The sequence below is a fragment of the Saimiri boliviensis genome, chromosome 5 (assembly GCF_048565385.1).
Source record: "Saimiri boliviensis isolate mSaiBol1 chromosome 5, mSaiBol1.pri, whole genome shotgun sequence".
Taxonomy (NCBI): domain Eukaryota; kingdom Metazoa; phylum Chordata; class Mammalia; order Primates; family Cebidae; genus Saimiri; species Saimiri boliviensis.
The window spans coordinates 1539024-1564220 of record NC_133453.1 but is presented as its reverse complement, the minus strand read 5'-3'; the positions used below and the strand labels follow the sequence as shown (position 1 = coordinate 1564220).

At 62.9% G+C, this 25197-nt stretch overlaps 1 protein-coding gene and 1 long non-coding RNA gene across 2 annotated transcripts in view; one reads left to right on the top strand and one right to left on the bottom strand.

Annotated features, from left to right (window-relative positions):
• Nucleotides 1-1795: 1795 nt before the first annotated feature.
• LOC141584518 (uncharacterized) lies at nt 1796-4917 on the bottom strand. The gene is made up of 3 exons (XR_012517576.1): nt 3732-4917; nt 3180-3329; nt 1796-2631 (listed from the first exon to the last, which is right to left on the bottom strand). It is a non-coding gene; the product is annotated as an uncharacterized LOC141584518 (long non-coding RNA).
• A 4595-nt stretch (nt 4918-9512) lies between these two features.
• GPC1 (glypican 1) overlaps nt 9513-25197 on the top strand; it is a 31914-nt gene continuing 16229 nt past the window's right edge. The window contains exon 1 of the mRNA XM_039470033.2: nt 9513-9977. Within this exon, the coding sequence (XP_039325967.1) occupies nt 9812-9977 (166 nt within the window). The 5' untranslated portion in view covers nt 9513-9811. The remainder of the gene's footprint in view (nt 9978-25197) is intronic.

Genomic DNA, 25197 nt, shown 5'->3' with positions numbered 1-25197 from the left:
AAAAAAAACAACAAAGAAGGTGAAAAATGGCAATGGGCTTGAATAGACATGCCATTAAAAAAAAAAAAAAAAAAAAAACTGAAAGTGGCTGGTAAACGCATGAGAAGATGTACTCCGGGGAGCAAGGAGTAGAGGGGAACACTCCCGACCTCACCCCTGGAGCCTCGGGTGGGCTTCGAGAGGTGTGGTGACCTCAGCTCTGACAAGGGCCTGAGCCACTAGGGCCTGTCCTGACTTTGTCTTTTTGAAGGACAGTTCGGCCAAATCTCTTTAAAATATTGAAATGTGCACCCTGTAACTCAGCAGATGTGATTCTCATCGGCTGTTCTATAGAAGCCACCAGTGCCATTTTAATGTCACTTTGCTTGAAATAAAAACACTCTTCAGCTGGCCTGGAGTGGTGGCTATGCCTGTAATCCCAGCACTTTGGGAGGCTGAGGCAAGTGGATCACCTAAGGTCAGGAGTTCAAGACCAGCCTGATCAATATGGTGACGGGGGTCTCTACTAAAATACAAAAATTAGCCGGGCGTGGAGGTGTGCGCCCGTAATCCCACCTACTCTGGAGGCTGGCACAGGAGAATCACTTGAACCCAGGAGGTGGAGGTTGCAGTGCCACTGCACTCCAGCCTGGGTGACAGAGCAACACTCCATCTCAAAAAAAAAAAAAAAAAAAAAAAAAAAAAAAAAGGGCCAGGCGCAGTGGCTCATACCTGTAATCCCAGAACTTTGGGAGGCCAAGGCAGCAGATCACGAGGTCAGGAGATCAGGAGATCAAGACCATCCTGCCCAACATGGTGAAACTCCGTCTTTACTAACATACAAAAAATTAGCCAGGCGTGGTGGCACACACCCATAACCCCACCTACTCAGGAGGCGGAGGCAGGGGAATCGTTTGAACCCCAGAGGCAGAGGTGGCAGTGAGCTGAGATCAGGCCACTGCACTCCAGCCTGGGGCAGAGCAGGACTCCATCTCAAAAAACAGCAAAAAGAAAAAAAACACTCTTGAGCAGAAGCATGGTGGAACAGAGGCTGCAGTCCTTCTCTGGAATATTGACAAGGGTTTGACATAGAGGTGAGGGCAGAGCGGTAATGGTGACAGGTGTGGGCGGAGCTGTAAAACTGACAGGTGTGGGCGGAGCTGTAATACTGACAGGTGTGGGCAGAGCTGTAATACTGACAGGTGTGGGCGGAGCTGTAATACTGACAAGTGTGGGCGGAGCGGTAATGTTGACAGGTGTGGGCGGAGCGGTAATATTGACAGGTGTGGGCGGAGCTGTAACACTGACAGGTGTGGGCGGAGCTGTAACACTGACAGGTGTGGGCGGAGCTGTAACACTGACAGGTGTAGGTGGAGCTGTAACACTGACAGGTGTGGGCGGAGCTGAAATACTGACAGGTGTGGGCGTAGCTGTAATACTGACAGGTGTGGGCGGAGCTGTAACACTGACAGGTGTAGGTGGAGCCGTAACACTGACAGGTGTGGGCGGAGCTGTAACACTGACAGGTGTGGGCGGAGCGGTAATACTGACAGGTGTGGGCGGAGCTGTGACGTTGCCAGGTGTGGGCGGAGCTGTAATACTGACAGGTGTGGGCAGAGCTGTAATACTGACAGGTGTGGGCGGAGCTGTGACGTTGACAGGTGTGGGCAGAGCTGTAATACTGACAGGTGTGGGCGGAGCTGTAATACTGACAGGTGTGGGCGGAGCTGTAATACTGACAGGTGTGGGCGGATCTGTAATACTGACAGGTGTAGGCAAAGCTGTAATACTGACAGGTGTGGGCGGAGCTGTGACGTTGACAGGTGTGGGCGGAGCTGTAATACTGACAGGTGTGGGCGGAGCTGTAATACTGACAGGTGTGGGCAGAGCTGTAATACTGACAGGTGTGGGCGGAACCGTCGGTGCTGCTGTGGAGAGGCCACCAAGGCTCGCTCAGGGTTCAGAGAAGCAACCTGCACACCCGTGGGCGTCAGACGCCTGAACCACACAGAGCCATTGAGGAACAGACAAAGTTCTAGACAGATGCGCTCACAGTGGCTCACCCTGGTCACTCTGGGTGAGGGTGTGACTTGGGGGTGTGAACAGGAGCCCTCTTTTTGCTTTTTCATATACTTCAGAATGGGACGGATTCTATTTTAACCAACACTAGAGGTTTTTCAAGCTTTTCAAAAGCTTTCAATTCTGTTGCTGGTCCCAGGAACTGGGTCCTTTGGGACGACACGGCCTCCAGCCCACCTGGCCCAGCTCCGTGACCAGCGACCGTCCCTGGCGCCCGCGTCTCTGCGGCTCACCCTCCTGATGGGTGCATCGGGCACATGGCCCTCGGGCCTCTCGAATTCAGCCCAAGCTCGGCGAATGGAAGTCCCGGGTTACCAGCCCCCCCGCTGCCCTGCACCTAACACCACTCCGGGTGCCACGCTCGAGTCCATTCCGCCCATCACCGCGACTGTGCGTGGCTCCAGCGTTTCCAGCCACTGGGAGGGCAGCGGGGCCGGCCGTGGGCGAGGTCTCCGAGTGATTTTGAAACGCACTTTCCCGCAATGGCGATTAAAGTACAATGCCTAATTCTGGACGGCTTCAAGATGAGCTTTAGAAATGGTCGCACAGCGAGGAAAGCTCCTTCCAGAAAACCTGCAGGCGTGGAGGGAGACTGAGGCTTTGAGGAGGTGGGGCTGGGCTGGGGACTGGGTCTTCCTGAGGTGCTGGGGGGGCTGACAGCCGGGGGGGGGGGCGCTGGCTGGTGACCAGCTCTGTGGAGGACCGCGGAAGCTCGCGCTTTCTCCGCGACTGTGTTGAGCGACCTTCTGAACAGTCCTGAGGCTCCCAGTGAGTCATAGGTAGGAGTCCTCATGTTGGGGCCAAAATCTCGGTGGGCAGGCCTGCTGTCTGGACCAGGGGCATGGGGGAATGTCCAGGCCCCTGGGGCCACACAGGCGCAGTGCCCTGCTCCGCTAGGCTCACACTTTTCCAAACACCCTGCTCCTTGTTAGCCTGAGGGATAGTGACCGGGCCACCTCACCGGTCATTCATTCATTCAACAAGCCCTGCTCACTCCTACAACGACCACTCATCCCCCAGCTGTGAAGACCCAAGTCTCAGGGGGTGCTGCCCCATCGGGCACGTGCTGGTGCTTCAGAGACAGCAGAGCCGACACTGCCCTCGTCCGGGGGCACACTTACCTTCCAGGGAGAAGCTGCCTCATCCATGAAGAGATGGTTTCTGAGGGCCGCTGGCGCTGGTGAGGACGTGAGGCAGGAACCCTGGCTGGCAGTCACTCTGTGAAGCCGCTCGGTGGACTCCGCCTAGCCTGGTGCCCGGTAACTCTGGCCCTGCAAAAACCCACACTGTGTGCCCCTGGTGGCAGGGACAAGCACAGCTTCGGCGGTGCTCTGGAAACCACACGATTGCTCACCCACGGCCCCACGGTGGGCTGGGCAGGGAGACCACAGCACTCACAATGGAAGGCCACGCGGGGACGAGGAGTGGGCAGCGATACAGTGGCGCTCAGCGTCGAGAGACCGAGGCCGGCACAGGGGAGAGCGCCAGGCCCGAAGGCCTGTCGGTGGGTCAGGGCCAAAGGCAGGGCAGCTGCCCTGTGGCAGGGGAGCTCCAAGCAGGCGACTTCAGGGTGCAGGAAAATGTGGAGAGGAGGTGAGGGGTCCCTGGGGTGGGGCATGTTCTGTTTCCCAATCTGGGTGCCATTTACCAAATGCAAATTCATCGAGCCCTACCGTCAGGCTTGCACGCTCATCTGGTATATCACACTTCGCGGTGGCTCACACCTGTGACCCAGCACTTTGAGAGGCCAAGGCAGGAGGATTGCTGGAGGCCAGGAGTTCAAGACCAGCCCAGGCAAATAGCAAGACCCCGTTTCTACAAAAGAATTTTAAAAATTAGCCAGGTGTGGTGGTGTGTGCCTGTAATTCCAGCTCTTCAGGAAGCTGAGGCAGGAGGATTGCTTGAGCACAGGAATTCAAGGCTGCAGTGAGCCATGATCACACCACTGCACTCCAGCCTGGGTGACACAGCAAGATCTTGTCTCTTAAAAAAAAAAAAAAAAAAAGTTGAAATGTCACCGGCAACACCCTGGAAACCAATTCATGCACCAGGATTGAAGATGCCCCCAGTTCACTGAGACCTCTGCAAACTGGCAGGTCCATAGTCCAGAGTCAGCCGTGTTCTTGCTGGGAGGGAGGGGCCAGGGCTTGCCCGCTGGAGACCTGGAGCCTCCTCTTCCAGGCAAGGCCTCTGTCTCAGGGTCCGCCCACCCCTCCCAAGGCCTGAGATGATGGGAGGGGAGGATGTTGCTGGAGAAGGCAGTGATGAACAGGGAGGCACCAGGGCAGGGAAGATCACAAGCTGTTGTGGACCTGTGCAAATTACGATGATCCCCCCTCCAATCGGCTCTTTGCTTTGGGGACTGAGGGAGCTCTGCAGACGGGCCTTCAGATGGCCCTGGAAGACCGGGCAGGGCCACAGTCTGATCCCCCTCCGCCCTCAGGGGCCTCATCTCTGTGGACACGAAACCCTTCAACTTCAGAGCTCTGGAGCTGGAGGCAACTTCAGGCTTTCCCTAAGCTTTGGGGAAGGTTCCAGGGGAACCGCGAATCTGAAGGGGGAGGGGCGGAGGGTTTGGCTTCCTGGACCCGTCTAGAGGAGCCAGAGGCTCAGAGGCTCCTGCACAGAGGCCACACTCTCATCTTCAGACCTTGCAGGTTTCTGATTGGAGCTGGTTTTCCAGTGATCAGCCAGGAGGTATGGACTGCAAGAGGAACAGGCCAAAAGCCAGTGAGGGTCTGGCAGGGGAGAGGCAGAGGGAGGGGGCAGAGGGAGGGGCAGGGGAGGGGCAGAGGGAGGGGCAGGAGCCTCAAGGAGGACAGCCGCTAGCTGCTGCTGCTGGGCACCCCCACGTGCACGTGGGGCTCGAAGCTCCAGGCCTTGGAGTGCTTTGTCCTAACACAGCAGACAGTGTTGGGGTGCCCCCATCTGCTCCCCCTCTCCTCAAGGAGACCAGGCGGGGAGGGGCAGGAAAACAGCCACAGGGAAGCTCCGAGTCCAGCTCAGCCCAGAGTGCAGTGTGTGGGGTCACCTCCTGTCGCCAGGTCCTCAGACCAGAGAGACAGGCACCAGCTCTTGGAGGGGCCACAGGTGCATTCCCCCGACCCCACCTACCATACGGGTGACCCAGCCTCACTGCAAAGGCTTCCCATCCTCTAACCTGGACAAGGGCGGCCAGCCCAGACTTCTGCTGATCAAAGGAAGCAGCAGAGCAGAGCAGAGCAGGCTGCAAAGAGCTTCACCTTGAAGCTGACTGCCACGTCCCAGGCAGCCCCAGACCATGCCCTCCAAGCCCTGCTGTCTGCAGGCGCCTGCTCACATCCCTGCTTCCCCCAGCCAGCAGGACAAGGCCCTCATCGATAGGGACGCTAAAGTCAGTGACATTCACAACAAGGCACCTGTGGACAGCATTGACAACAATCACGCAGTCTGTTTGGAAACTTACTTTTGGAGCCCCTGAAAGACAATCTCTGAGACCAAACAGAAAAGGAAAGCTGTCCCCCGTGGCATCGGGGAAGGGCACATACACTCACGGCGGTTCCTCGGAGCAAAAGCAGAATCATTTCTGAGGAAGAAATGGCGCCCTGCAGACCTGTGGCCCAACGGCTGGGAACCGGGGACCCTGGTGCGTCCTGCGTCTTCCGAGCAGCGCTGGGCTCGGCGCCCAGCAGTCCCCCGTCCCGCCCTCGGCACAGGCAGCAGCGGGTCCTGAGCCAGCGGTACCTGCCCTCCAGAACCTGGGGTCCTCCAAGGAAAATGGGGGTGCGGAATGGAAGCCCCCACGCCCTGGTCGGACAGGTACTGTCCGACTCCGCCCCATCGGACGATGCTGAGTGGTCCCTCCTTCTCTGCCCCTCACTGAGGAGCCACCCACTCCTTCAGGAACAAATGCGCTTCTTCCTCTCAGCTATGTCCTCACTTGCTCGTTCACTCCTCCTTTCTGTCACATGTGTGTCCCCACTGTCTAGACAGGCAAAGACACCACAGCAGGAGGGGGTGGCCTTGGTCAGAGCCACGTGGCCACCGTGGTGGCTAGGCCTTGAGGCATCAACTATGTCCTCAAACCCTCCATGTGTCCTGTGTGGAGTGGCCCCAGGGAAGGGGTGCAGGAGCCTTGCCCACCCTCACAAGAGTCCCCGTCTAGACCCTGCACCCAACTAGCACGGGCGGCCTGGCGGCTCCTGCCCTGGTAACCAGGTGAGTGTGGCACTGCCAGGAGGGAAGCAGGGGCACCTGCAGCTTCTCAGGCTCCTGCGGCCCCTCCCCAGGGCAACCCCGGTGTTTGCTTCTGATGCCCTCGGCGGCATGTGCCAAGCTGTGCCCCGGCTGAGGGCAGCCCTCATCCTGGGCTGTCCTAGAGAGGTGCCAGATCTCTGTGGTCAGGAGTCTGATGACGAGAGGGCAGGGCCAGGCAGAGATAGCTCGTGTCTCAGGAACGCTGAGGTCCTGGCTGCCAGCCCTTGGGGGCTACCATGTTCTGCTCCTCTGGGCTGACGTGGGGCCTGGGGTGGACAGCTTTCTGTAGTCCAGCAGTGGGTTCCCTGTCTGCAAAAGGTAAACGCCTCCCGCTGGTTGGTGGGGAGTGGGGAGCAAGGAAGGAGGTTCTGTGGGTGGGGACAAATGGAAAGAAGAAGAGGGGAAGTACGGGAGGTGGCCTGCTGGTGCCAGGTGGACGCATCCTTGGTCTGTGCCCCTGAAGTCTGTCCCCACATCTGGGCAGCTTCATCAGAGCCACCTGGGGCCAGTTCCTCTGGTCTCTGGGGTCATGGGCCTCTTACTGCCTGGCCAGCTGCCCTCTGCCCTTGGCCTCCCTGCTTCTTGTCACCAAGGCTCTCTGACAGGTACCAGCCCCTCTAGAGCTGTGAGGAGTGGCCCTGCCCCTTAAGCTGGATCTGGGCCCTGGGCTGACCCCACGGCAGGGCCCCTCATGGCAGCTCTTCTCCCTGGGGAAGCAAGATCCTTCTCTCTGGCAGAGACCCCACAACTGGAACCAAGCTGGGTCCCATCAGCAGCGTCTGTAGGGCCTGGTGTGACACACACGGGCCAGGCAGAGCTTCTCCTTAGATGCTGGTGGAACAGCTGGGAAAGCCAGCAGAGCGCCAGCCCACAGGTGCACAGCTGGGAAGTGCCAGGTCGAAGTCAGGATGGCGTGAGCTCACAGGCTCAGACGCTGTCCCCGGGACTGCAGAGGCCGCACTGAGGCTTCTTTCTCCTTAGCTTTCTGCGGCTTTCGATCAGCTTCCTCACCAGTGCAAGAGGGAGGAGAAACTGCACCCCAGTGGGGAGGTACAAACGCCCCCAGGCCCCTGGGGAGCCGCCCAGGCCACCCTCACCGCCATGCTTCCGCCCAGCCTCAGCCCCACCGCCTTCCCTTGCCTCCCTCAGGCACACACCAAGGCTGAGCATCAAGAAGCCACTCGAAGCCAAGGAGACCAGGAGGGACACTGGGCGAGAGCACCCAGCCTCTGGGGTAGGGCAGGGCCTGCGCTCCCGCACATGCAGCTCCCACGGGGCTCCGGAGCCTCTCGCTCTCCTGGCTGCTTCCCATAGCAATGAGAGCTCAGCACCCTCTCCAGGGAAGGTCCTGGCTGCAGGGCTCCTGGTTTGTGAAATGGGAATGATTCCAGGACCTGCCATGGCGGTAAAGACTTCCTTAGGGAATGTAGACACCTGGGGGTCACCTGGGCCAGGCGGGGGCTGCCACCATCACGTTCTGAGCCCTGCCGTCCACACTGCCATCCAGAGGCCCAGAACTGAGCTGGACGAAGAACCTGCCTGGAGGAATGACCCGGTCTGCTGAGATGAAGAGGGACAGACAGTGACACGGTAACGAACGGGCCTCAGGCCGGGCTAACCCCGAGTCAAGGTTCCTAGGCCCAGGCAGCCGTGCCTGAGACCACACAGAGAGTGGGATCCGGCCGGCTTCCGACACTGCTGGTTAAGGTGCGCCGGCAGCCGCGCCAGGCCCAGGCAGGAAGGAGCAGGCCCGGAGCATGCACTGCACAGGGGTCTATGAGTCACAACATGTGACGCAGCAGAGGGTATGTGGGGGGAGGGGAGGCAAGCGTACACTTGGATCGGGTCGTCAAAGCCTCCCTCTCCTGCAATGACTCAGTGTCTCTGGGTGAAGGAGCAACCTTCTACGGGGGCAGGGTAGGAAACCCCAAGAGCCCAGGGATAGAGGACCCACCATCCCGCTCCGGCCACCATGGGGGCCGAGAGCCCCAGGCACGGGGAAGGGGAGGCTGGCCCCACCTCGGCCACGGTTGCTGCAGCTTCCTGGGTTGCCACAGGCCGTGAAATCCAGGCACCCCTGCTGCACATGGGGGTCATCTAGAGGTTCTCAGCCAAGGCTGCTGACTTCCGTGCCTGCCCCCAATTCTGCAGGTCTGGCATCTGACTTCACCACCAGGCCTTACCATGGGGAGAGCAGGGGACCGAGTGGGGGCTCTGGGAGCCAAGTAAGGAGCCAAGCGAAGCCCTCCACAGCTCGCCCCTCCCCACAGACCCCGTCCAGGCCAGCTTCCCCTGTGCCGCTAAAGCCACGCGCCCTCCCACCATACATGGTGGCGGCAGCCCTCCCGCCTTCCTCAAAGAGGCATGAGCTCCGTCCGGGTCACTGCACCCTCCTCCCCTAGTGACCAGCTTGTCGCCGGTTCCGACCCTATCCCTTCTCCAGAGGTCACCTGGCCCCACCCAGAAGCCCAAACCAGTAGACCGGCCCTGCCCATCACTTTGGTTTCTCCAGCATCCAAAGAACGTGGAGGGTCACCCCCCAAAACAGATGCCAAAGTCCAACAACTAAGTCATCTGTTGCCGCTCCCCGGGACTGGAAGACGTGAGGTCAGTTTCTCGGCCAGTTTCCTGCGTCCAGCCCCCACACCACAAACACCGGTGTGAGCCGGAGCCCCGCGCGCCATGGCGGGAAGGGGGCCGCTACGGGGTTCGGGCAAGGAGAGGGGCGCGGCCGGCGGGCGGAGGGGACGGAGGCGCCGGGATGGCGATCCCGAGGCGCGCAGCCGGGGTGCAGAAAGCCGGAGCGCGCGGGAGGGAGCGGGGAGCCGGGAGCGGGTTGCCGAATTCGGCAGGGGGCGGGGAAGCCCCTGATTGGGGCGCGGGAGGCGTGATGTCACGTCCGGCGGGGGAAGCCCTGCCTCGCGCACCCTCCGCCCCCGTCCCCGCCCCCACAGGTGGTGCCACCGCCCCGGGCGCTGGGCGTGGGGGCCCGCCCTACGGGACCCCGGCCACGGCCCCGCGCTCCCAGGCTGGCTCTGCCGCCTCCCTCCAGGGATCGATAGAGCCGCGCGCCCGGCGCGGCCCTCAGGGCCGGCGAGAGCCGAAGGAGCGCCCGGTGCGCCCCGGCTCGCGCCCCCGCGCCGCGCCCCGCCCCGCCCCGCCCCGCCCTGCCCGGTGCTCCCAGTCCTTCCCCCGCCCCTGCGCTCCCGCCCCGCCCCTCTCCCGCGGCCGCCGAGGGGCCGGGCCGGCGGCGGGGGAGGCGCCGAGCCGGGACTGCGCTCGCCCGCCGCGCTCTGGGCTGCCCGAACGAGCGGCCGGACCTCGCGCCCCGCGCGCTCCGCGCCACCGCCGCCGCCGGCTTTTGTTGTCTCCGCCTCCTCGGCCGCCGCCGCCTCTGGACCGCGAGCCGCGCGCACCGGGACCTTGGCTCTGCCCTTCGCGGGCGGGAGCTGCGCAGGGCCCGGCCGGGATCCGGGAGAGGCGCGAGTGGGGGCCCGGGGGGGCCGCCGGCCCCGCCATGGAGCTCCGGGCCCGAGGCTGGTGGCTGCTGTGCGCGGCCGCCGCGGTGGTCGCCTGCGCCCGCGGGGACCCGGCCAGCAAGAGCCGGAGCTGCAGCGAGGTCCGCCAGATCTACGGAGCCAAGGGCTTCAGCCTGAGCGACGTGCCCCAGGCGGAGATCTCGGGTGAGTGAGGGCGCGGCACGGGGACCCCGGGCTTCGGGCTCCGGACCTCGGCGCGCCCGGGATCTCCTCTGCGCCCCCCGCTCTCCCTCCTGCTCTTCCCGACACGGTTTCTCGCCCCCGGCTCGGGATCCTGCAGCCTGCGCTCCGCCGCCCGGCCCCGAGTGGCCCCCTGCGCCGCGGCTCCTCCGCAGCCCCACGGCCTTGCCTCTGAGCCCCGCGCCGCCTCCCTCTCCCGGGTCCCCTCCGCTCCGCTCGGGCGTCCCCCCCTCCGCCCCCCGCACGCCGGCCCCTTCCCCGTCGGACCGTTCTGGCCGGGCTGCGGGCCGGGCGGTCCCCGGCTGGCTCGTGGCGCTTCTCCCGGGCCACGGCTGGAGCTGGGCGTCTTCTGCCCGCCGCTCGGCCCAGCGCGCCTGCGGGCCGGGAGTCCAGCCCCCGGGGCGGCTTCGGGGCAGCGGGGAGCCCCTCTCCTCTGTGCAGCCCTCTCTGGGAGGCGTCTCGGTCCCGCCCGGGGATTCTTGTAGGGTCCCCGGCAACCACAGCCTGGGTGGGTTTTATAAGCGGACCCCCTGCCGCGGGGAGGGGGCAGCGCGGAGGGGCGGGGAGGGAGCCGGGCGCTTCTCTGCGGGCGGAACGCCGCCGCCCCGCAGGGATTCCTGCTCGAGAACTTGTGCGCGCCGGCCCCCGCCTGGCACTTGGGCGGCCTCGCGCTGCGAGTCCAGCTGCAGGTGGTCGGCGCGTTGGATCCCGCCCAGGGGCCGTGTCATTTCTTTGTAAGAACAGCGGTCCTCCTGGCGCCCCCTAAGCCCTGCAGCCGCCTGCGGCTCGGCCTCTTCCCTTCCTGTGGCCCGGAGGAGCTCTGGGAACCGGCGGTACCGGTGGCTCAGGGTTCTGAAGACCTCTTGAAGCCCAAGCTTCACTCTCCCACGTGTGGGGACCACCCTGGACCTGTACCCGGTGTCAGGGACCTAGTGGGCAAGAACAGAACAGACCAGATTTCTTCTTGGGGGCGGGCGGGGGGGCTCCTCTGAAACCAAGGAGCGGGAGTGCGGGTGGAGGCCAGTCAGATGGGGACTCGGCGCAGGAATGCCCACGGCCCAGGGATTCTGAGCAAGAAGGAACCGTGCGTCCGGGTGAGGGGGTCTGTGACCGTGCCTTGCTGCGGGGGATGGGGGAGGGCGGGAAGGAGGCAGCCGGACTCTGGACCCCTGCCCCTCCGGGAGGAACAGAACCCACAGACAGCCCCTTGGCGGATTTTCCGATACCCCCAGGCTGAGGTTCTTGTGAGGGAGGACCCCCTGACCCCCTAGGAGGAACAGAAGCAGCAGACAGCTCCTTGGCGGATGTCCCCATGCCCTCCCCCCAGCCTGAGGCTCTGCGAGGACCCCTCCAAAGCCCCAGGACAGGCCTTCCTGTGCCCCTCTTTGCAGAGGCAACCCTTCTACTTCCAGGCTGCCTCCCGCACCCCACTGGGCTCTGTCCCAGGTGGGGGCACACCTGGGTGCCAGGCAGCACAAAGCCCTGGGCACGGTTTTCCCACACACACAGAGGCCTCCCTGGTCTTCCCAGTGAATCCCTCCCTGGGCAGCAGGGTGGCAGGGTGGCTGAGCAGCTGCCCCTCCCAACCAAAGTCCTGAACCCGGCCCTTTTCAGCACCTCCGTGTCCTCTGGGCAATCTCGTCCTTAGGCGCTCGCCTACCCTTGCTTGCGTCCAGAGGCCACTGCTCCCAGTTAGAGACAGAGTGGCCGAGTTTGGCCATCTTCCAAGGGTGAGAAGAGAGGGCCACGCAAGATGAGGAAGCTGAGCACAGACCTTGCGGCCCTTGGGTTGGGGAATGCGGTGGCTGAGGGACCCGGGACAGGCAGATTTGTTGGTTTCTCTGTGTCCGATGGGGGGGCAGTGCTGTCCACCCCTCGTAGGGAGTTTGAACACCCTGCAGCTGTCTAAGCATGATGCTAGCCAGGGGCCTGTGCCTGCTGCCAGGGTCCAGGGCGCCAGCCTGCTGCAGGCCGGGCCTGCACCGGTCAGGGTGAGCACCTCTGCAGCCGGTGCCCTTCCGCCTGGAGCTGCTTCCCCCGGACCCCCTATGGCTGTAGAGGTGGGGAGTCACCTTCGGGGCCCAGGGTACAGAAAGAGTGTGGGAGCCACGTGGGCTGAGGGAAACAGGGTGATCCTCTCTGGCCGCAGCAGCCCTGGCGCTGCCAAGCCCAGTGTCCCCTCTTGCTCTGTTGCTGCGCCTGAGCTCCGAGGGCCGGGCGCCCTCTGGTGGCCCCTGGGTGGCAGACCCTCCCGGGAGCCCCGGACCCTCCGTGGCCTGGTGGGCACCATCCTCAGTCCTCTCCCTCCTGCATCCAGCCTTCTCCAGGGGGACCTCCTCAGAGTGAATGGGGACCCCTGAGGTTGGCACCTTGCTGGCCCAGGGCAGGTGAGGTAGACGTGGTACTGCCTCGTGGGAAGAAGAGCAGGCGGCCCTGAGTGTGTGGCTGCCCTTTCCAGCCTCTGCCCGGGGACCAGAAACGGCCGTGGGCAACAGGAGACTTTGCTCATGAAAGAGGGCGGTGTCGGGACATGTTGGGCTCCCTTTTGAGACCTCCTTTGTCCTCTGGACAGCTGGGCCAGGCTGCGGTGACAGCAGGGGTCATCCCATTTTATGGGCAAGGAAACAGGCCTGGGTGCCAGCAGCTGGACCATGGCACTGCGGGGGGGCACCCGGCCACCTTCCCTTTATGCCAGGGCATGGCACAGAAGGCAAGGGCGAGCTGAGTGGCACTCCGGGCACCCCTGCTCTGCCAGGAGCCCTCATGCTGAATCACCGCCCGCATGCCCGCAGGCCTCCTGCCTTTGCCTGTGAGGTTGCTTCTGGGCATAGGTGTTCCTGGAGCACCTGCCTGGCCTCCTGGTGCCTGATGTGTTGGGCTTTCGGTCTATTTGCTCCTTTGCTGGGGTCCCGGTGCCCTCCCTTGGCGCCTGAGCTCCCTGGTCACTGGGACCACCTCTTTCTGGTTCCCTGTTGCAGCTCCAGAACCAGGCTGGTCCCTAGCCCCCGGGAGCTTCTCAGTGGGCACCCCAGGCCTTCCTGGCTTCACACCCGGCTGTGCTGGGTGAGGAGCGGGACATGGAGGGTGGAGGGGGGTCTCCTTGGAGCAGACACCCCTGTTCTCAGGGTCTCCCAACCTGAGGTAGAGGAGGAGGGGCCCTAAGGTCCAGTTTTGGGGATGGCGGTCAGAGGGGGCGTGGGACTGTCTATGTCACAGGAACTGCAAGGCCACTCCTGTGCCCCGGGGTGGCAGCCCGCCTACCAGCCAGTGTGGGCCCAGCGTGCCCTGAAGCCTGCACCGAGTACCCACTTGATGGACCCTCCGAAGGAATGAATCTTTTCTTCTCTGTGCCACTGTTGACCACCTGGGTGGTTGGGCACACAGACTCTGGAGGACCATCCTCGGAGGGCCTAGGCCTCCTTCCCACGTCCTGGAACGGACGGGCTTGGCTGGGCCCACAAGAGCCCCCTGGCTCCTCCCAGCCCTGCTCCGGGCCTCTCGGAGGCTGCCAGCACCCACCACTCAGCAGACCACATGGTCCTCAGGCCCCTGTCCTGTCCAGCATGGTTTCTCGGGGGTCCTCAGCCTTTGCTGTGCTGTGGAGCTGCCCCTGTCCTGTCCAGGGGGCTCGGCGTGGTTCCCAGGGGGTCCTCAGCCTTTGCTGTCCTGTTGAGCCGCCCTTCAGGAGGGGAGCTGGGATTTCATCATCCCCGGCGTGAGGACCGAGCGGAGCTCAGGGGAGCCCTGATCCGACAGGGCCACCTGCATGATGCAATGGCCTGGGTCCCTGCTGGACCGACACGCCTCCCATGCCAGGCAGGCCACTGCGCTCCTCAGGCACAGACGCCGCCACCCTCGTCCCATCCCCAGTCTCCCTGGGCCTGTTCACAGGAGAGAAGAGGAATAATCCCGACCTCCCATGAAGGTGGCCAAGGGAGAAGGTACTGCCAAGCCGCGCCTCGTGGGCCGCCTCCGACCGCGCCCCTCCTCTCCCCGCTCACCCTCTGCGCAGGCCCATGCTCACCCGTCTCGGTGAATGGCGTCTGGTGGCCCAGAACACTCGCTGTGAACCCAGTGTGTGAAGCGCTGCCCGTTACTGTCTGGCTAACACAGCAGATGGAAGGGGTCTTTGTAGGCCCGTTTTACAAATGAATAAACCAAGGCCTGGCGAAGCCCTCTTCTTAGGACTGGATCTGGCTGCGACAGTGACCGCTGCCCACTAAAGCCAGTCCAAGCTGCCCATCCCGGCCCTGTGCTTTCTGGAAGGCTCGTACTTTCCCCCGTCAGCTGTCCTGGCCCCGGGCCAGGCCATCTCTTAGGCCCATGTAGAATGTTTAACCTGGGCTAGGTGCTGAGGCTCACGCCTGTAATCCCAGCACTTTGGGAGGCCGAGGCGGGCGGATCACAAGGTTAAGAGATCGAGACCATCCTGGCCAACATGGTGAAACGCCGCCTCTACTAAAAATACAAAAATTAGCCGGGCACGGTGGTATGTATCTCTAATCCCAACTACTCGGGAGGCTGAGGCAGGAGAATCTCTTGAACGCGGGAGGCAGAGGTTGCAGTGAGCCGAGGTCACACCACTGCACTTCAGCCTGGTGACAGCGCGAGACTCCGTCTCCTAAAAAAACAAAAAAGAACATTTAACTGGGACCCTCCGGGCCTCCCTGCCTCTAGTCCTGCCCAGCTCCTTCTGGCCGTGCTGCCCAGAGAGTCAGCCTTCCACAAAGCCAGGCCTCACCCTCCAGCCTGGCTCTGCTACCTGTCAGGGAAGGGCTGCCCCTCCAGCCTGCTAGGAGGGCTGTTCCTGGGCATGCCACAGTTCCCAGCAGGGCAGACCAGCCACCCACACTGGGCCAAATGCCCCAGGATTAGACAGGGACCCCATCCAGGTACCCACCGGTGCCAGGCCAGAGGCACAAGGCAGGCCGGTCCATTGAGGTATACCTTCACACCGGCGGTCACTAGGGACGGTGTAAGCCTGTGGTGAACGGGCTTGCCTGGGGCCAAGGACGCAGCCTTTCGGTGGGACTGGGGGCATACCTGCCTGGTGGCCAAACCACAGGGCTGGTCTTCAGAGCCCCAAGGAGAGCCTAGTGGGTGTCTGAGCATGCCCCTGTCTACTCCAGGGCACCTGAGTGCCTGGCACAAGTGTCATCTGTGGGCTGGCACTAGCTGGGAGATGAGCCAGGTCTAGCCTTGGGGGTGGACACCTTTCCTTCAGCCAGACGGTCCGCCCCTCCCAGGGCCTGGCTCAGTTATTTCAGCTCAAGACTGGACCCCTGGTGGAGGCTGGGGGTGGGCACTCTATGTGCGGGGCCCTTGCCCAGCCCAGGCCCTGTCCAGGGCCAACATGCCCAGAGCTCTGAGCCAGACTGGATCGTGCCAGTCACACAGCTCTGTGGGGCCCGGGATCTTGCCCACCGTACGTGGGGGCTCCAGACAGGGGCCGCCTGCCGGGAGCCAGGGCTCCTTGCCTGTGGCAGCTTTGCTTTGTCTGGGAACAGGCCTGGGCAGGTGCCCTGAGCTGCTTGAAGTCTCCTGACGGTGGGGGGTGCAGTGCGGGGTGGGGGGCCTAGGCGCAGGAAGTGCTTCTCCCTCCACCTCCAGGCTCCACCCCAGGTGGGAGCACGCAGCAGCCAGGTGTGGGGTGAGGGCGGTGCTGGGGAGCCAGGCCCAGGTCCGCTGCGGGTGGCGGGGAGCACAGTACTGCGCCAGGCTCGATAGCAGTCTGGAATCCTCGTGGGTTTAGAAGCCCCTGAGAGGGCCAGGCCAGCCTCACAGCATCCCGCTCCTCTGCCTGTGGCCTCAGCTCCGTCTCCCCCAGCTGCTGCTCACCCACCTTCCTGGCACACCTGTCCCCTCCCTCCATGGCGTCTTCCCTGTGACCACCCACGACACGCCTCCTCCGGCCTTGCCCAGCAGCTGCACTTCCTGGGCATTCCCCAGCATGCACGGTCCCTGTTCTGGGGCCCCTGCCTCGGCAGGCCTGAGCCCCACACGGGGTGGTGAAGGCCCTAGTCTGTCCCTGTGCCAGGCGGGGCTGGGGGCTGGGAGCCGGGGTTAGGAGCGTGTGTTTCCAGGGCAGCCCGGACAGTGCCGTGGGCTGAGCAGCTGCAGACACGTGTGGTCCGTGGCTCTGGAGGCTGGAAGTCTGAGATCAAGGCGTCCACCAGGCTGGCCCCTTCTCAGGTGTGCGGAAGAGTGTGCCCCACTCCGGGCTTCTGGGCGTTCCTTGGCTGGTAGATCCCACGTTGGTCTTCCCAGGTGCTCTCCCCGTATGCACGTCTGCCTCCAAATTCCACTCTTCACAAAGACACGCACGAGGCTAGCTGGGTCAGGACCCGCCCATACCGTCTCTTCTTTTTTTTTTTTTTTTTTTTGAGACGGAGTTTCGCTCTTGTTACCCAGGCTGGAGTGCAATGGCGCAATCCGGCTCACCGCAACCTCTGCCTCCTGGGTTCAGGCAATTCTCCTGCCTCAGCCTCCTGAGTAGCTGGGATTATAGGCACGCACCACCATGCCCAGCTAATTTTTTGTATTTTTAGTAGAGACGGGGTTTCACCATGTTGACCAGGTTGGTCTCGATCTCTCGACCTCGTGATCCACCCGCCTCAGCCTCCCAAAGTGCTGGGATTACAGGCTTGAGCCACCGCGCCCGGCCTCATACCGTCTCTTCTTAACGAGAACTGTCACGCAGACTCCACACCCAAGGTCACAGGCTCAGGAGCCGGGGTCGGGACTGGGCTGCGTGGGTTTGGGGGGCAGTTTAGCCTGTAGTGGGGGCTAGCCCAGCCGGGCACACCTCCATCTTCCCATCAGGTGGCAAAGCCCCCGGGCTCCGGCTGTTTGGTGATTGTGGCCTCCTGAGCGCCGAGTCGTGTCCGTGATGGGCTTAGAGCTCAGCACAGATGTGCCTGAGACCCCGGTGACAGTGTAAGGGAGTCAGCAGGCCCCAGCCAGCTGACCCCGCCCACCCGCGCGCTCTCAGGGTCTGCACAAGCCTGGGAGGCCCCAGCTTCAGGCCCTGTACCTCCCACTGTGGGTCTGTGCTTCTCTGCCGGGTCGGGGTGGCAGGGCAGGGCGGGCCACTCAGGCCGTGTCCCAGGGCTAGTGATACAGCAGTGGCTGAGACACCGCCGCCTTTGCTGTCGCAGAACTGGGGTGCGGGCAGCAGCCAGGCCGGCCTGAAAACCTGCGGGCTCGGGGAGCCCAGGCTGGGAGAGTCAGACTCAGTGGCGTGAACGTGCCTTGGACAGGCCTCAGGATCCCACCCGTCGGGACGGAGCCGCTCAGGTGGACTTTGCCGGGGGAGGCGGTGGGGCTGCAGGGCTCCTGCTTGGGCCGGGGTTTGGAGCACCGGCGACGAGGGAGGCCTGAGGGCCAGGAGGCTGCGCCTCGCTCTCTCCTGAGGCAGTGGCTGGCCGAGGAGGCCTGCTGCTCACTTGCGCTGAGTGCCCCTGGGTCCTGGAGGCTTGGCAGGGTGACAGGGCAGCCCCCAGGGGCTCCACCCGGCCTGCTCCCTCAGGAGGAGGAGACCGCCCTGGGCTCTGGCCGGGAGGAGGGCCAGCCGCGGAGCTACTGCAGATCACCCCTGAGCCAGGGACTCGGAAGCAGAAACCCTGAGCCCAGCACGGGGCAGGGAAGTTGAGGCCGCGCGACAGCCATGAAATCGGCCTCCCTGTGGGCTCTCCGGGGTCTTCCATGGGGCGCATCTGCTGGACGGGGAGTTGGGGGGCTGGAGCTGGAGCAGGGCAGTGACAAGGATGCTGGGACCCCTCCCTCCCGGGCCCTCCCTCCCCTGGTCAGCCCCCACCTGTGAGGTGCCCCAGGAGCCCCCAGAGTGGGCAGTGCCAGGGTCTGTCTGCCGGGTGGGCCAAGACCACTTAGTTTGCAGATGGGAAAACTGAGTCAGAGCGCGCGGTCCCAGGGCTCAGAGCTGAGCAGCCTCGCCACCCCGCCAGGCCCCACACTTGCTGGTCGAGCAGCTCACTCCTGCCCTGGCCCCGGCTAGCAGGGGTGAGGCTGGGTCAGAGGATGGGGAGCTGGGCCAAGGCCACAGACCACCCTGCAGGTGCAGGGACCCAGAGGCCTGAGGGGCCCCGGGAGCTCAGAGGAGGGGAGGCCGTGAACACGACTCGGCCTCTGTGCAGCCCCGTGTCGGGGCCACGTGAGGACACAGGCCAGCCTCGGCCCGGCCCAGCCACCATGCCCGGCGGGTCTCCTGAGGTCAGAGCTGGCCCGGCAGTGGGCACCACATGCCGCCTGCTGTTCTGGGTCCTCCTGAGGGACAAGGGTGAGCTGGGCAGGCCGGGACAGACCATGGCCAGCCTTCCGCCCCCGCCCCACGGAAGTTCAGGTTCTGCTGAAAAACTTGGCTGGGGCTTCCAGGGACGCCCACATCCAGCAGCCCAGGACCCTGTGGCACCGTCTGTCCCGAGCCCTGTCCTGAGGTGATGGATCTGGGCTGCAGTAACCCCGATGTTCTGAGGGCAGGACAGCACATCTCCCTCCTGGGAACAGCCAGGCCCTGGACAGCCCCGCGCAGCAGCGACCCAGCCCCGTGCCTCCCCGGCGGGGGTGCTTCCCCTCGGCGGTGGGACCTCTAGAGAAGTGTGTGGTCTCCAGACGCTTTGCCCAAACACTGAGGATGGCTGTCCACGCTTCACAGCGCTGTGGCCAATGGGTGGTCGTCTTTGCATCTGGTGCAGCCTCAGTGCCGCGGCCCCTGCAGCCCACCCTGTGTCTGGCACATCCTTGGTGACCGTGGCCTCTGTGGCCACCCGCAGCCCACTCTGTGTCTGGCACATCCTTGGAGACTGTGGCCTCTGTGGCCACCCGCAGCCCACCTTGTGTCTGGCACATCCTTGGAGACTGTGGCCTCTGTGGCCACCCGCAGCCCACCCTGTGTCTGGCACATCCTTGGAGACTGTGGACCCCCCGTGACCCCCCGCAGCCCACCCTGTGTCTGGCACATCCTTGGTGACCATGGCCCCCCGGTATCCCCCCCGCGGCCCCTGCAGCCCACCCTGTGTCTGGCACATTCTTGGTGATCGTGGCCCCTGTGGCTGTCAGATCCCATCCTTGTGGTGACCCATGTGTGACATCCAAGTGTCTCCTCAAGAGTCTGGACCAGGAGGCCCACCCTTGGCTCTGGAGACTGTGGGGAGAGCATCTCACTCACCTGTGACCATCTGCCGGGCCCTGGGGACAAAGCTGATGCCACCTGCCACCAGCGTTGGCTAATGCGTTTACATGCGTCTCCAGTTGTCATGGAGCTTGGGACACACGGACCCAAGGCGGTATTTTAAAAGGACAAGTGTCTTGTATAATCCAGCCCCACTGTCTCTGAAGGCGATGCCCCTTCCCGAGCCTGGGGGTGGCACACAGGACGCTCTTTCAGTCTCCCTCTTGTGGCCTCACCCAGGGTGTTAACACAAGTGTTAGGACAGGTGCCTCCCTGTTCTGTGTGTGTAGCATCAGCCTGGGGGCACTTTGGGGTGAGGGGTGGCTGCAGGTCAGACATACCTGGGAAGGTCCCGTGGGATGTGGTAGCTCCCTGCCAGGAGCAGCTGCCCCAGGCGCTTGTGACATCCCAGCGGTTTAGGACTGGGGGTGCTCTTGCTGTTTAGTGGGTGGGGCCAGGGAGCCCAGTCATCCTGTGAGATGGAGGTGCCCTTCCATGAACGCCGGTAGCACCCGCAAGAGAAGTTCTTGAACCGAAGCTGTAGGCAGGACCACGCCAGGGGAGGAGGGAGCTGAGGGGAGGGGTCACCGCCCTGCGCCACACCAGGGGCTGGGATGGGAGGATGGGCAGACGGTGGTGACCGAACACCAGCAGGCGTCCAGGTCACTCGAGACGCTCCCGTCCTTCAGCGGGTGCCCATATGCGGCTCTGAGCTGTCATTCAGGGAGCTGATGGGCTTGGCTGAGAAGGAGCTTCCATCTCCGTCACTGCACGCCTCTAACGGGGATTCAGCGTTTCTTCTGACTCCGAACGCTGGTGTTCGGGACCGGGGCTTGGCGCACAGGAGACATCGCGGCTGCTGGTGCCCTCCGTGTTCGCAGCCGATGGCGTGGACGCCGCGTGCTCTCAACGTGACTCTGAGTCGCCGTCGGCCCGGAGCCTGCTGCCACTCTTGTGAAGCCGCTTCCCGGGCAGCACGTGCGTCGCGACGCACCTCAATGTTCGTTGTGTTGTATCTTGGTAACTCCTCCGTGGCAGTTGCTTCCCCCGAGGCCCTCTGTGCGGTTGTACGCTTCAGAAACAAGCATCGTCCTGAGAAAGCGTCTGCAGGCTTCACCAGCGGGCGAGGGGGCTCGTGGCACTGAGAAGGTCAGGCCCGCCTGAGCAGCATGTCGGCCCTGGAGCAGAAAAGGAGAGGCTTGGGTGGGGCCCAGCGCGTCTGCACCCAGGAGGGCCTGCTGGGGCCAAGGGTCCAACATGGGGGGACGTGGGGGCACCTTGGGCTGAGTGAGGAACTGGGCCATCTGCCTGCCATGTGAGGGATGGGGACACATCCCCGGCCCTCTGCATGGTTCTGTGAGCTCCACTGGGTGCTGAGTGCTGTTCTTGGTGCTGCCACCCAACCGCAGACAGGGCACGTATGAGAGGGTCCCTGTAGCCTGTGCCCCTGCTCAGCCACCATGAGTGCGTAGCGTGTATGACTGACAGGGAAAGGGCCACGACATGCGTGAATCTAAGCGTCGGGACGTGAGGTTTGCAGCCACTCACCCAGTGGAGTCACGTGAGCCCCGAGGGCCAAACCCTAAAGGTCCCTCCCTGTCAGGGGACTGGCCCAGTTTGGCCCCTCTTGCCATGGCCATCCATTGCCCTGTCTTCAGCCCCCCCGTGCTGCCTTACAGTACTGGGGCTGGGTACCCGGGGCTCCTCCCCAACCCCAGGAACCTGAAGCATCCGGGGCCTGGGGCGTCGGGGACTGGCTCATTGAGAGGACCAGAGAAGAGACGGGGAGCTGACAGGAAGGGCTGGGTTCTCCCGGCCCATGGAGGAGGGCGAGGGGCCAGGGTGGCAGCCCTGGGCAGAGGGGCTGGGGTCAGAATCCAGGGTGGACTGGTGCCCCAGCCCCAGCATCTCATCCACGGCGGGAGAAGGGGTGTCCGCCTTCAGCCGTGTTGGGAGCCCGGCCTGGCATGGCTGAAGCTTTGGGGTCTGGTATCAGAAGCTTCAGGGCTGCCCAGAATGGGTGGGCTTCACCCCACTTCTGAGTAGCAGAGGCAGTGAGTGGGCCAGGCAGAGACGGGGCTGGGGGCTCAATGGGCACGGTCTGAGGCTGGACCCCAGAGCCAGGAGGGCCGTGACCAGAGGTCTGTTGGAGTCCAACATAGATGTGTTCGTTCCTCCCTTGAGCAGAGATCCCTCAAGCTGGGTCCCGCCACAGAGGCTGTTCTGGGCACTGGGACACAGCGAAGTCCCTGTCCTCCCTCTGCGACTTTGTGTGGCTGGGGCCACTTCGGTGGTCATTTGGGAAGGTCCGGAAGGCTTGGCTGTGAGGAGCGGGTGGCAGGGCCGCTCTGAGGCCAGTGCGGAGCCGGCAGTGGAGGGAGGGTGCGTGGGTGTGCTCACACTGCCTGCACCCCTGTCTGCGCAGACCTCGGGGTTCCTAGGGAGGCAGCCTGCTGGGCCTCTGCGGAAAGCCACACCCTTGGCCAAGGGCTGGCTCTCTTGAAGATCAAGGCTGTTCTTAGCAAAGGGGCGGGTCCTGAGAGGAAGCCAAGGCCGAGCTGGGGGGATCACAGGGGATCAAGGGCCAGCTCCGCAGTGGCTGTGTGCCCTGGCAGAAGGCCCCACCCTGTGTGTGCCCCTGGCCCTGCCCCACACTCACCTCGTGCCCCTGGCTGAAGGCTGGCCTGCCCTCTGCCCAGCGTGTGCCATTTGAGGGCGGCCTGCTGAGGCCCGCAGTGGATGAGGGCGCCCCGTGGGGAGGGAGGAAGGCCAGGCTGGGGAGCCAGAGGCCAGATCCACCTGGACAGGAGGCCCTGTCACCGTCCCCGTCACCGCTGGGCGTCGCCCCGGGCCCTCACAGTGTCAGCGCTCCGTTCACCAGCTCTGGGTGTGAGAAGTTGGAGATGCAGAGAAGAGTTGCTGAGGCCCCCTGGGTGGAACGCACCGTGTCCCCAGGGCTCAGTGACAGTCCGTGGCCGGTGTCTTGGGCCCACCTTGAGGGTGGCAGCAGGTTTTTAGGAAGAGAGGCAGGAGGGGCCGGAGATGTCAGCCCTGGGTCTAGACAGCTGCCCTCTGAGGGCCCCTCCCTCCCTTCCCAGGTCACCTGGGCCCCTGGGGGGTGGGGCTGATTCCTTCCCCCGGGCTGTCTGCCTCCTGGATCTCAGGTGCGTGCCCCAGGCAGTGTCCCCCACCGCTGCCCAGAGCTGTCTCATGAGATCCTGGAGTCCCTCTGCCTGCCAGGCCGAGTTTAGGTATAGACGGGTCAGAGTCAAGACTCTAGGTGCCCAGGGGTGGAACTCTGAGCCTCAAGAGACCAACTCTCTTCCCGCAGGTGGCTCCGGGAAATGGGTGGGAGTCAGAGTGAGATGAGCCCGAGCTCCTGCTGCAGGACCCGCAGGGCCCACAGGAGGTCGGGGCTCACCTTTGGGGAGCCGGACAGGCAGGTAGCTGATAGGGTCACCTGCTGAGACTCTCCCTGGGTGGGAGAGTCCTCAATGATGGGCTGTGTGACCCGCAGTGTAGCCGCCAGGTCTGCCCCCCACAGTGTGGCCTTGCGGGCTCTGGCCCGGCTGCCTCAGGCCCAGCTAGGTCTCCACAGCACCTGGCCAGTCACGGGACAGTCAGGCCAGCAAGGGTAGCCAGGCCTGACCCTGATTTTGCAAAAGTGGCCTCATCTCCATACCTGGACTTGAGGTCCCCGGGTGCCAAGCCTGGGCTTCTCATTTGCTCCCCTTCAGGGAGGGTGGGCGGGAGGACTGGCACTCAGGCCGGTGGAAGGAGATTTGCATTAATCGCAGGGCTGAGACCTAGGGGGACGCTGCCTAACCTCTGTGAGCCTCAGTCTTTCCATCTGTAAGTTGGGGGTGGTCCTGTCTGCCTGTTAATTGAGATGGTGCTGATTTTGGAAGAAAAACCCGTCGCTCTCCAAGGAGGCTGGGGCAGTGCAGAGTTGAAACCGTCTTAACACGCACTGTAACCTCCTGCTGCCAGCCTGGACGGGGTCTGAGACCCGAGTGGGGGAGCCGGGGATGTGTAGGGGTGGGGAGGCCTGTGTGATTCAGGCAGCATTCCCCCACCCCGGACCCTGCAAAGGGCTTCAGGATTTAGCAGATGCAACAGCAGGACACCAGGTACGTGGGAATTTCAGGTAGACCTTGAATCATTTTGTAGTGTAGAGTGTCCTAAATATTTTAATTTCAAATAAGTAACATAAATATTTAGAGTAAATACGGTCTACATACTTAGTGTAATATGCGCCAAATATTTTCGGAGGGCAGAGTTGTTTGCTTTTTGTGGCAAAGCATGCGTAACATCATTTGCCATTTTAACCATTGTTAAGAGTTCGGTTCGAGCCGGGCGCGGTGGCTCAAGCCTGTAATCCCAGCACTTTGGGAGGCCGAGGCGGGCGGATCACAAGGTCAAGAGATCGAGCTCATCCTGGTCAACATGGTGAAACCCCGTCTCTACTAAAAATACAAAAAATTAGCTGGGCGTGGTGGCTCGTGCCTGTAATCCCAGCTACTCAGGAGGCTGAGGCAGGAGAATTGCCTGAACCCAGGAGGCGGAGGTTGCAGTGAGCCCAGATCGCGCCATTGCACTCCAGCCTGGGTAACAAGAGCGAAACTTCGTCTCAAAAAAAAAAAAAAAGAGTTTGGTTCGGTGGTGTTCAGTCCATTCACGCTGCTGTGCAGCCGTCACGCCCGTCCAGCTCCAGGATATCTTCATCTTGTAAAACTGTGGGGCCTAGGGCCTCACAGGGTCGTGGGGTGTCCCTTATGCTATGCTGAGGCGCAGGAGCCAAGAAATAAAGAGACAGGACACAGAAGTCCAAGGAAAACGCAGCTGGGCTCAGGGGGCCACGCCACCTATGAGCAGAGTCAGGCGAGGCCCCGAATGTCCAGAAGCATGAGTATTTATTGTGTACAGGTTAGGGGGCAGGGCAGTCAGTGAAATCATCTTTAAGGATAGTGATAGGGTCGTGAGCAATAAAACATGGGGTCCACCCCCATTAGGTGACCTAGACTGGGAGGTGGACAGTGTGCAGCAAGGGGCCCGTTCCCATCATAAAGGATTATGGAAAAGGAAATAACTGAGTAGCAATGCTATAAACAGAAAATCTCCGGGTCTGAATTGTGCCAGGATTCTACTTAGCTCTCCTTCCTCGGTACCTATATGGGGGTTACCCACAAAACTGTCCACATTAAACAGTCCCTCCCCGGTGCCCCCTCCAGCACCCTGGTGCCCGCCATCCTTTCTGCCGCTGTGAACTCCGGGGACCTCACATAAGTGGAGTCCTGCGTATCCGTCCTGTGTCATCAAGATTCCTCCACGAAGGGGCGGGAGCGGGCGTCAGATTTCTTCCTCTTCACGTTTTCATCGTATTCCGCTGTCGGCACCTGCACACGGTTTGTGGAAACAGTCTCTCCAACTGCGAGGAGACGTTGTGTCCCCTCTCTGGCTCTGGCGAATGACGCTGTGAGCACGGGGGTACCGGGACTTGTTCCGTTGCTCTGGTGAAGGACGCTGTGAGCACGGGTGTACCCAGACCTGTTCCGTTTCCGGCTTGCAGTTCTTTGGGGCCAAATATTTTTATACTGTACTGAAAAAACAATTCACTGTTGATCCGAATTGAGATGTAACTGGCCTCCGTGCTGTATCTGCGCCCTCCCCTCATCCTGCCTGCAGGGCAGGGCAGAGCAGAAGCTCCAGCCCACACACCTGCCACACCTGGGTGGCCGCCTGCCGACTCATCATAGCCCCAGGGAGACACCTTCCTGGGACGCCCGGACCTCTCGGCTCAGCAGGGCTTGTCGGCTCCTGCTTCAGCCTCTGCCTGCAGCTCAGGAGTTCCCCTGGGATGGGAATCAGCAGGCTGCAGGGTAGGGGAGGGGAAGCCTGGCTGTCCTCGTGCCGGGCCCCGTGCTGCTGCTCCTAGCCTTGTGACCTTGGGCAGGTCACTTCCGCTCCCTGTCAGCTGTCAGCCGGACCCGCAGCTGC